Source organism: Xenopus tropicalis, chromosome 3 (genome assembly GCF_000004195.4).
Source record: "Xenopus tropicalis strain Nigerian chromosome 3, UCB_Xtro_10.0, whole genome shotgun sequence".
In the NCBI taxonomy this organism is placed as follows: domain Eukaryota; kingdom Metazoa; phylum Chordata; class Amphibia; order Anura; family Pipidae; genus Xenopus; species Xenopus tropicalis.
This window is the reverse complement of record NC_030679.2, coordinates 106,725,643-106,737,959: the sequence shown is the minus strand read 5'-3', so window position 1 is coordinate 106,737,959 and position 12,317 is coordinate 106,725,643. Positions and strand designations below refer to the sequence as shown.

The 12,317-nt window shown below is 38.8% G+C and overlaps 1 protein-coding gene across 2 annotated transcripts in view; it reads left to right on the top strand.

Moving 5' to 3' along the window:
* il16 (interleukin 16) overlaps positions 1–12,317 on the top strand; it is a 55,728-nt gene that overhangs the window by 13,784 nt on the left and 29,627 nt on the right. For both annotated transcript variants that reach the window (XM_018092449.2, XM_018092450.2), the window contains 4 exons: positions 171–548; positions 6,582–6,678; positions 7,986–8,128; positions 10,629–10,736. In XM_018092449.2, coding sequence (XP_017947938.2) covers positions 171–548; positions 6,582–6,678; positions 7,986–8,128; positions 10,629–10,736 — 726 coding nt within the window. The remainder of the gene's footprint in view (positions 1–170; positions 549–6,581; positions 6,679–7,985; positions 8,129–10,628; positions 10,737–12,317) is intronic.

The window sequence follows — 12,317 nt, the reverse complement described above, 5'->3', positions numbered from 1 at the left end:
TCCAAAGTGCTCTGGTTGCAATTAGGTAAAAGGAAACTGTGTAGGCCTCGTCGGTGCCTTAGTCATGCGATAACATGTGCTTTCCCTGGCTCTGAGACTTAGCCAGGCTCAACTTGAAAGCACCAGGCACAACAACCAGCTCATTCTAACAGTCTTTATTCCACTTCCAGCAATTGTACTACTCTGCTGAAAACATAAAGTCGGACATGCCGAATAAGTATGACTATGAGAGAGGAAGCATTTTTACCTCCTCGCTGAAGATGCACAGGCAGAACAGCACCGGCAAGAAAAATAAGAAAATCAAGAACTTTCGCTCTCTGTCAAAATCTCTGATTCTCTGCAATGCCAAAAACAGTGATGATGGGTCAAGCCTGGAAGAAAAATACACTGAGATTACAGACACGCCGCATTCCCTGGTACGGGATTCTGACTCACTGACAGCTGATACTTCACAAATTGGCAGCATGATCCCTGACCCTATGATCAGAAAAATCATTGTGTCCAAAGCGGCATCAGCTGATCCAACGCCAAGCAAACCCTCTCTTGTGGTAGGTAACACTTTTACATTCGCACAGGCTTTGGCATGGCATAGAGATTACAGTTATTGGTGAAATAAAATGTACTTTGTCAGATAAAAAAACAAGAAAGGAATTTTTAAAAAATGCCTTATATTGCAGTTCAAAGATGTATTGGAAATTACAAAGCGAGTGCCTCTATGAGAGCCAAGAAAAGACACCCCCATTATTGTTCCTAGAGTGAGAGGCCCTGCCTGTGCCCAATGCTGGCAACAGTTGTGCGCCAATGATGCTGTTCCCTTTTAAAGCTGTACACAAACACAAGTTCCTGGGGATACCAAAGCATAGAGGTGGGAATCCTGACTGATGCACTGTTTCAGTATATACATGCAAAACACATCATCTTCCTCATGGTTTTGAGTTCCAAACAGATTTTGCTGTGGGGCCCAGTATCTTTTAGCTACAATGAGTGAGCCAGTATTGATTTAAACCAATAAGGGGCCTTGGCAAAACAAGTCCCCACACATATTTTTATACACAACACATCCTATCATAAGTTCAATAATGTTACAGTTTTTGACATTGAGACAAAATGTCTCAATCTCATGCATTTTATAGTGTCTTATATTACCCTTGAAAGAGATTTTGTATATCTTATGCTCTCCATAGAGAGATGTAGTGAGGCAATTTTGCTAACTATGTCTCTATGTCTCTTCTAGGCAGTTTAGACAGACCATCTTGCTATCCCATTGGATAATAGTTATCCTGTCTGGTTAACCAGAATGGGAAGGTATACAGAGGCTACACGGACCTATCACTGACACTCTCTTTTGTCACATGAGAAATGTTGCCATCTTTGTGTGGTATCAGTTAGCACGTGCTTTCCTTATTAGGTTCCAGCCACTGAACCTGTTGAGGGGCTGTAGGGACCATCTCTGAAAATAATGTTATATAATAAGTAATAAGTTATATACAACAGTTTCATTGATGTTAAGGTTTGGGAACATTTAAACATAATTCTGTGTTCATTACAAAGAATATTTTCACTTTGTATAAACTTGTATTTCAGGTTTAATGACCTCTACACCTATAGCACATGTAAGGTTTCTCCTCAGGGGTATTTCAGCTGATGATGAAGCACATGATACCCCTCTGTGCAGCCTGTGGTTTTCATCCCAATAAACACATATACAGCCCTGTTCTGCTGGGTGCACCCCCTGTGATCATTAGTTTACACTCTATTTTTGACTTCTGCTAGTACTGTTGCAGTAATAAGGGCTTAAGGGCCATAATTTGCAATAAGAAAGGTGGTGAGCAGTCACCAAAAGGGACAGTAGCTGCTCAGGCAAGTCTAAACCTATGTGCTCAGCCAATAATTACCCAACTGTAGGGTTTAAAATAAAAATACACATTGGAAAAACATATAAAGAGTATAAAAACAAGGGTATAAGGGGCCTTTTATTGGAGAATAGAAACAAGTGATTTCAGGTCCCATAAAGCATGGATGGACAAAAGACCAAATGCCACATAGCCATATATTAAGGCCCTATACTCTATAATACACTGATTAGAAGCAAATGAAAGCAAACTTGCTAAACTGTTTTGAGAGAATATTAAAGGTTGAACATATATGCTATGTGAACATGTTTTCTTTTGGGCAAAACTGTTTCCTTTGTGCATATTTATGGTGAAGACACATAGAGCTACTAGTAGCAGCTACTTTTCATGGCTACTGAAGTAGACAATGTAGATCATTTACTGATAATTGTCTCTAGGTGTGTTTTAGCAGAGGCAATTCTCTAGCAGCTCCATGTGACTTCACCCTTAAAGTGATACTGACATTAATGTATCGGGAATACTAGAAATGAATGGCCACAAGGTTCTTATTCTTCAAAAATGTCCTCAAGGTATACCAGCTCAGGGGCACTTACAGTCACAATTTAAAAGGAGATAGAGATGCTGTGCTGGTGTAGGCGAGATCCTTTTATAGTGGAAATATATGCAATTCTCCAACCTATGGAAGGATTGTACTGTCTGCAGCCCTGCGTGCTTGATAATACTGGCTCTCTATTCCCTGGCACCTGTAAGTGGCAGTAAATTTTGCCGGGTTGTAGGAAGCAATTTAATTGCTAATAATAAACAAAATAATGATAATTCTATTGAATTCCATAGGAATTAATAAATGTGAGAATAAATGCTGCTTCCTCTCTGCATGAGATCCCTATGGATCAGGGAACTAGGATTAGGAAAGCTGCTAAGCAGCACAGAACCTATAAATCAACCTTGGCTGCCTCATTGTAACTGAAATATACTGGGCCCCACAGCAAACAGACGCTAACAGAGCAGAATGGCACCAGACTGCTCACAGCAGCCTAACACACACTGCAGAGCTGGCACAGGGATTAGCTATGATAAATGTACCAATTCATGGAAAACGTTTCTGACAGTAAGAAAAGTTTTGATAATCAGGGAAAATATTAAGCTGCTGGAAACTCTTCAGTTCAACACTTGATAACTCAGTCCCACAGTTTTCATCAATGGGTCATTTGCAAAAATGACAAAATAAGAACATTTGTGTTATTCCTGTAGGTGTTGTGCTGCATTACACGTGCCTTTTAGCTCTAGTTGTAGTAATTACAGTTACTGGAGTAAACTTTACAATAGCTTTTCTCTGTGTGCATGCATATACTAATGTCAGATTTATGCTCCATGTAATGTATGTAATTATGCGATGGCTTCATGCCCAGCATTACTTTGCCATCAGGTATGTAATGATGACGTAGCTGCCAACAATCCCACAGTTTACAGTCTGTGTAGACTGCCTGCCACTAAGTAACCCCACATTCCTAATAAGTCCCATGCTGCAGAATAATCATTCACATTTCTGTAGGTGTCCCCCATTATACAGACCAATGGCAGCCCTGTGCTATCCTACAGCAGGATAAACCCCCAAAGTTTAATTTCCACTCTTTTACCCAAAGGGTGTCCCTATTAATCAATCTTTTACATGGAAATGAACCCATAATCCTGTAGATACCCATTCCATTCACTCCCCCTGCAGCATAAAACCCCCACTGTTTGCTATATCTGTTATATCAACCCCCAGTGCCTGCAGTAGGTTTAACGTTTATTTCCAGAGCTGAAACCTCGTAAATGAGAACTAAGGCATAACAAAAAAGTATGGTAGAAATGCTGCTTATGCTTTGAGATTCTGTACCAGCCCAAGGCAACCACAGACCTTTAGCAGGGAAGACCTGTGCCCCCAAAGATGCCCCCCAGTAGACCCCATCTTCTTTTCTGCTGATTCACTGCACATGCTCCGAGCTGCTTTCAGTTACTGAGTTTAGGGACTAACTTATCATATATTGTATATTTAAATTATAATACATACAATATATGGAATATAAAAGTCACAATACTTGATGATTTAAAACAATCCCTAAGCTTATCTTCTCAGCAGTTGACCAGGGCCGATTGAGCATGTGCAGGGTCACTGACACTCCTAACAAAAACCAAGATGGTGACCCTTTGTGCACAACTTTGAAGTCCTAGATCATTACTGGTTTAGAGATTCTGAAACTTTATGATGGTGCAACAAGTTCAGTAATAATAATACAGCATTTCTACCCATATTTATTTTTAGGGTTTCGGTCTCGTTGCTTAATGGCTGCAGCAACCTATGTTGTAAATGTGTGTGCAAGGAAAGTCACACTTTGCGGTGGTGTGGGGGATTCCTGCTCTGTGTTTCATATGGTGAAATATACAGTAACACCAGTAAAAGATGGTAGATAATATGAATAAAGTAAATAGCATCTCTGTTACTCCCAAGATACTAGATACAGTTCTCAATTCTGCATTTATTTGTTATCTCTGTACATTGTCATGCTTCTCTGTGATACTCGTTAGTCCGTACTATGGAAATGGAAAGTGATTTATTATTAAAATATGCATAGGCAATACCAATTAAGAAACCTATAAAGGGAAAAGCACATGCATACTGGAGGCATGCTGGATGCAGAGAGTGAATAGCAGATGTAGGTAGTACACGCACACGCTAGCTTTCCTGAAATAAGCACAGGATGTGTCACGCTGGACTTCATTTCAAAGGCTAACATATGCCAGCATATTTATTTACATTGGAAGTGATCGTTGCAAGAATATTTATTATGAACCTTGTGCTGAAGCTTTGCCCATGAACTCTGTGGGACCATATGCAGGCTACACCTGTGTGCTGACGCAGCGGCTCTGGATGTATTACTTGGAAAGAATGAAAAATCGTTTTCTAAATGGCCTGCCCCAAGGCCTCATTGTTTTGCTCTAATTGGAGAAGTTCAGTAGAGCAAACTTGCTGCTTAGTGATGTTGAAGAAGGAAAGGTTTGTTTATTTCAACCTCATTGGTTGTTATTTATCATAAAGGGTTACCATAATCCTTTTTTTTTAAATATTATTTCAGTTTTACGCACTGGGTGACCATGGCCACTTTGTTCCTTGAGTGCACTGCTCAGGTTCCAGCAATTGACATTTAACTTAACGAGAAGCAATTACAGGTGTTTTGTTGCTCCATAGTGGAGCTAATAAACAATTCTGCAGTGAATAGTATGCCTTTAGGCCACCACCTGTTTACTATCAGCAGGGCTTCTGCACAGGCTCATGATATTTTTAAACTAACGTACATCTTAATATATGATGTGCAACACTGTTTAGCAGTGTGTCAGGAAAGTCACGGGAGAGTTACCTTAAGTTGTGGTGTTTAGGAGCAATCTAACCTACATTCTTTCAGTTAAAGCAAGAAACCCTATACCCCAAAACAATATATAAAAATCACATATAACAGCTCATATGTAAAACCCTGCTGCATCTAAATAAACCATTTTCTAAAAAAATTATTTTTGTAGTAGTTTGTGCCATTGGGAAAATTGCCATTTTAGGTACTAAGGACCACCCAATGGGATCATACGATTCATGGTGCAGACAAACAAAACAATAAAGACATGTATGGGCCAGCTGTATGTTACTGCTTCTGTCCCACTGAAGAAGCTGATACTTATGAAAACAAAAAAGGTTGGGAAAACAGGCTCAAAAACTGCAGATACTGTGCTGCAAGGTTTATTCACAACATGTTTCGAGCAATTGTTCTTTATCTAGTGATCACTTGAAAATACTAAACATGATGTCACATTACCCACAGTGCTTTCATTCTTTAGAAGGCCTCCTTGCTATTTGTCAAGTGACTCTTACCTTACATGGAAGGGCAATTCCAATGTTTGCAGTAAAGATGCTCACTAATAATCCTGCCTGGGGAACAGAGACAGGAGATGAAGATAACAGAGGATTCAAATATGTTCCCTACTGCTAAGTATTCACATTTCAAATAGTTTTCACAGTTTTAAAAGATTAACATTTTGTTTAAACAAATACATTTCAAGTTTGGATTTCCCGAGCCATTTTATTCATGTGATGTTTTATTTTAATAATCTGCAATGTCTATGTCATGGTCAAAGTTAATTAAATGGCGAACAACCCTATTAGGAGGGCAGCTGGCATCTAAGCTACTGTTATATATATATATATGTCACACATTTGAATAAACATCCTTTGTTTGCATAAGAGCTGTGAGTGCGGCTCATTTCACTTTAACCCTACCCCCCATTTAATACTTAAATGTACCAGTAAATGTGCACAGTAAATAAAGAGAGCATGTATTGTTTGCTAGTTATCCAGATTCATTATTTCTTAGCTATTAATTTCTTAAACCAAAGTCCCCCCTATGATTATATTAGTAATGCTTTTGGGGTTAAAACCATGCAGAATAAATGCTTTGCAGAGCTCAAATGCGGTTCTTATAGCCTGCCAAGTCTTTACCACATTTGGCACACTGCACCTCTCCGAAAAATCTTGTTGAGATTCAAAGACTTTTGTCTATAAAACTGATCTAGACTGATTTAATCTTAACCCTTGCACTTCTGCACCAACAAAAATCATTTTTTTCTTGTTATTGACTTTTAATGGCTTAAAAAAATATGAAACCAAAAAAATATAAATGTTTGTTGTCATTTGTTTTGCAGGAAGCAAATTACTTTCTTGAATATCAAACTGGACTCGAAAATCCTTGTCCTCTGAAAATGAAGGCTAGATGTACCAGGACAAGAAGCAATTCAACAAGTATGTACTCCTTATAATAGCCTGTGTGTGAAGGGCTTAGTTGTTTGTTGGGTCACTTAGACAGCAAGTGGCTGCTTAATGATGAATTGTCTGGCGCTGTTCTGGACAGAGGCAAGAAGCAGGGGTGCATAAATATGTATGTATGTATGTATATCTTTATTTATAAAGCGCTACTTATGTACGCAGCGCTGTACAGTAGAATACATTAATACAAACAGGGTGTTAATAAGATAATAGATAAATACAAAGTATAACAATAAATACAGATAAATACAGCAGCAATAAGTTAAGAGTCGAGGACACAAGAGGAAGGAGGTCCCTGCCTCGTAGAGCTTACAATCTATATCTCCTCTTGGTGCAATATCAATTGTAAGGTTTGTGTGCTGGAGAAAGCCCTTGGATGAGGCATCTTGTATATCTGGCTCCAAAACACCTATAGACTGCAGAATGTGAGACAAAGGCAGCACAATGCGAAATAAGAGTTCTCCAGCACACTAATCCATTGCAATACAATGCTTGCTCCGCACCTACATTGCAACATATCTTAATAACTTGAAGAGGCACGCAAGTTGCAGGCAAAAGTTGCATTTATTAAAAAAGGTGGATAGCACAAGCAATCAAGGGTGATTCTGCTTCCTCATGTGGATCCCACGTTCCATTTTGAACTACTACATGTGATGGTCATATGTTCTTTACAACAGTTTTCACCCTAGAGACAAGCAGCCATATTATATTCATTTCCAATTTCTATCTGATTGAGGCCCACTTGTATAGACTGGGAAGACTCTAAAATCCTATTAGGCCATGCATGTGGTTCCTTCCCAATGTGTCTGCATGGGTATCCACTGTGATAGTTGGTTAGTGGTTAAATGTTCATATATGACCAATCACAGTACGAGACTAGGATTGATATTAGACCATGTTTCATCTCTGGAATGGAGCTAGACTTGGCACCAACAGCATGATTTAGAATACATAGATGGTGAGACCTTTAGTAGGTACTGGGATGTTAAAGACTCAAGAATATAATGTAATACATGCTCTTACATTTGATACTTGGTTACTAACCAATAACAGTGGGCAAACATAAGACTTATTTTATTACATTTCCCCATTGTGGCAGTGGGTAAACGTAAGACTTTTATTATCCTCTAGTTTTTAGTACTATAACCAGCTATAGACTATTTTTGAAATACAGCATTGACTGTTGCTGTCTAAGCAGTATTCTTAGAGATCAGAATAACACAATGACTGTTTTTCCATTCATAAAGGTCTACATGTTTTTTGTAATGAACTGCTTGTTCTAGGTGTCAATCCTTACTGGATTGGTGACATTGATCCTCCACTAACCAAGAGACCAACACACTGCAGAGAGAGACACTCAGCAAACCTCTACAGCAACAGGAAATCCATGTCTCAACAGCTAGACTGCTTATCAGGTGGAGTGCAGGTATGATTTCATCTCATATGCACTAGTATATAAATAGACGGGGCAGGAATTATCATGTTTACCTTCATTAAAGAATGTATGTCATTAAACTATAAACATTTTTATGACCTTAGATTTAGTGGCTGATTTATATGACCTTAGATTTAGAGACTGATCCCATTTTGTCTCGTGAGGAATATTGTTAATATGAAAAACAGATGTATATAATTGTAGACAGATGATTGAGGACTTCATACTCTGAAAACTTTACCAAATAACTAGTGTTCTGCGGAGTCCCCCAGATCTGCCTTTCAAACTCACTAGAGGGTCGATGTGATCAGTTTTTGCATGGAAGAGACCCGCTACTAAACTCTGAAAGACAGAGAATTAGTTTAAACTGCAACACAAAAAGGAGAAAAGAATAATTTTTCATTGTGGGTTCCCAAACTACAACACTCCAGTTATTCTAATACTGCATCACCAAGCACTGTTACTATAAAAAAGGGGCACGTTTATTATAATGTGTAAGCCAACATCACTGGTGCCCTTAGCAACCAGATCTTTGCTTTTGTTTTCTAAATTGTAAATGACCATTCAGTTCTTACTGCTGATTGGTTGCTATGGCCATCATCACGGTGATTTTGGCTTACACACTGTAATAAATATGCCCCATTATAAGTGTAGTTGTTTATAAGTATTTTAAGGTTACAGGTTGACAATTGTTAGCTATATGCTGGTTGTCCACATGCACCAGGAAATTTAGCAAAGTTAGGCTTTTAAAATTAGCTATCATCGCAGGTTTCTTTGGGCCACAGTTAGCCCACCATACTATAGGACTCGAACATAGGACTGACAAAATTCTTCCATCGAGTGGAATGGATACTCAGCAAAATCATATACCTTGTATCTGCTATGAGAAGCTATGTATCTCCCAGCGTTCTGTAGGCAATTAATCCCCATTTACTTTATATGTATGCCACTGCCTATCTCCTCCTACTTCCAATGCCCCTGGACTTTAGTCATCACCCTCTTTCCAGGTTTTAGGTTGATTAAGTTTAAGTAAAGCAGCACATTTTACTTGAACACTGCTCTCTGCACACACACACAAAGATAATATTATTCCATACTGGCGTATAAAGAAATGCTAGCTAATGCCATTGTTATTAATAGGGATGAACTATAACAGAGTCAGGCCAGTATATGGTTCCAGGAAAAGTGGATACCATTATGAATTGTGGCGCTCACCCTTGGCTTTATTGCCCCATTCACTGCTTGCCTTGCCAGCTAATGGCACAGCCAAATAACATCTGCAGCCTGAGGATCTCCATGTGCTCTGATAACATGAGCTGCATGTTTCAGTACCATCATTTCAACAGTTCAGCCCACAACCAAAGCACAGAAATACAACTGCAATTGGGTTAGACAGAATGTACTGAAGTGATAGATATATGATCTAGACCAGCACTATACACTCACATGATGCATGCCAACACAGCTGCCTTTTGCTTTACAGTATGAATTTATTCAATGGAATTGGAAGGTAAAGAAATCTTGGCTGAGATAAAGCAAACAAAAATAGTGAACAAATTTCAGATCATTTTCTTAAATTTAAACCACTAACATGCCAGAAAATTATGCAGTGCTAGTAAGCATGTTTAAGGTGTGCGATAAGAGCTTTTACTGTAACAATGTCCACACTCAAAACAGGCATAGAATCTGTTATCCAGAAACCTGATATCCAGAAAGCTCCAAATTATGGGAAGGCCATTGCCTATAGACTTCATTTTAATCGAATAATTAACATTCTTTTTAAATATTTTCCTTTTTGTTGTAATAATGAAACCGTTTCTTTTACAAGTAAGATATAATTAATCCTTATTGGAGGCAAAACAATCCAATTGGGCAGCAGTGAACGCATCGGGCCCCCCTACAAAAACAATCTTTGGAGGTGCCTGGCGTGCAGAGGTACCTAGCTGCCTCCCCCTCCCTGCCCTCTCTTACATGCATGCTGAAGTTTTAAAAGTTCACCAAACAAACTGATCTGTGGCTGGTTTGGCTACCCAGGTTGTGGGTCAAATTGGGCTGATCTAATTATTTGGCCCCTGGGTCAATGATCAGCTCATAATAGGGGCCGATTCAGAACTATCCAGGATGCTGCAATTATTTTAAACCTTCCTGATTTCTGTATGATTACTGTCCAGATATCAGTCAGGCAGGTAAGCAGCGGGCGCGTATAACTTTGGTGATGAGAGCAGCTATAGAGGAAGCAGACCCTGCAGTCCGTCACCCCTGTCACCGGGCCCCGCTGTGACCACAAGGTCTGCTTCCTCGATAATTATTCAATGTTTAAATTATTTTTTTACTACCCTTGAAGTATGGTGATCCAAATTACAAAAAAGCTCATAAACCAGAAAACTCCAGGTCCTGATCATTGTGGATAAGAGATCCCATACCTGTGCCATTATCACTTCGTAATGCTGTGTGATCTGATGCATTAAGCCATGTCAATATTACCTTGCAGAGTGTTTCCCGACCATCAAGATCTCTCAGTACAGCACAGCTAATAAGCACAAGAAGCCCTCAAGCATCTATGATTTCGAACATCATCTTAATGAAAGGACAGGGCAAGGTAGATATTTTAGCATTGTTTTTTACTACAGTATATATATAAAATGACCTACATTGTCAACAGCATCATAAATGAGTTTGCACCAAACACCCATTAAATAATTATTGCTCAAAAAAAAAAACAAAGGCTGCAAATATTTCGCAAAAGAGGAAAAGAGCACTTGACCAAACTGCTTGCTTCTGTACAGAATTGGTCCAGATATAGGTATAGTCAGAGAGGAATGGGTGCTGTAAGACTAGAATGTATACAATAAGAATAGGGCCCTTCTTGCTCCTTACTTCAGCATTTGTAAGTAGAAGGGGGACACCTAGCAGCAGAGGCTGAGGCACATCTCTAATGATGCTGAAAGAAGACTTCTACTTACAAAAGAAGGCAAGCATCTAATCACTCCCTCAGAATGTGTGGCCTGCATACCAATATACTACAAACCTCTCACTACTGAAATGTGATCATGTGCCTTTTAGTTCAGAGGCAATTATTTCACTGTTTAGGCAATTACACGTATACATATAACTGAGCTGTAATGTGGGTAAGTGTAATACTAGCCTACGCTAATACAGAATTCTACTTCCCCCCACATACCTGGTCTGAGCGCTGAGTACAGAGAGAGACTGAATCATCCCTGGAACCTACTGAAAGCAGCAAGATATTTTGGACTGAGTCCATTTTAAATAAACGTTGGTCCTGTTTAGGTTATCTGGAGGTCCTGGCACCGAGCATGTTTTGTCTTTTCTACTGCTGCACATTAACACTATTTAAACAATGTACCTCTCTTATGGCGGAAGCTTGTCCCTGACAAACGCATGCCAGATTTTAATAGTGCACTCTTCATAGCCAGTTTAATAATGATTCAGACAAGTGTTACTAATAAAGCGAAAGTAGGAATAGAAAATGCAGTACAGCCATGGTTTGACTTATCCAGAAGGAAAAAACTTTGGGGGTGTGAATTCATACACCCAGCAGCCCCTGGGTAAATATCATGTATAATTCAGCATTAGCATCATCATTTTGTTGGTCTTTTTGTCAAAGGACAGCATCTCTTTATTTTATACAATCAATAGAGTGATTATAAATGAAATGTGTTCCATACTCATGGACAATTGATTGTGAGTGATATGTGACAATTTATATTTTGGGCCTTATTTACTAACGCTGTTGCTAAAAACACCAGTGTATTTACCCATACTCACCAAGTAAAATCAGCTAATGGCATATTAGATAATAGATTAGATAGTAGATAATAATAATGCATCTGTGTAATTCGAGCAAGAAATGAGCAAGAACATTCATCATTCATCCATTAGTTTATGATCATAATGACAGAATTTTTATATAGATATTGATTGATTCATTAGTTATGATGTGCACACCAAGACAGGAGAGGCATCTGCTATATTTGCACATGGTGTTATTATGGTACTTCATGTTGGATACAGGAAACTTTTATTACTATAGCAAACAGTTGTCCTCTCTTCTCTGCTTCCTTCTCTCTTTCCCACCTCTATTTTTTTATATGTTTGGCTTTATCATTGAGGCTTGAGAGGAAATGTGCTGACTGGGAGCTGGCTTGTCAGTAACTTA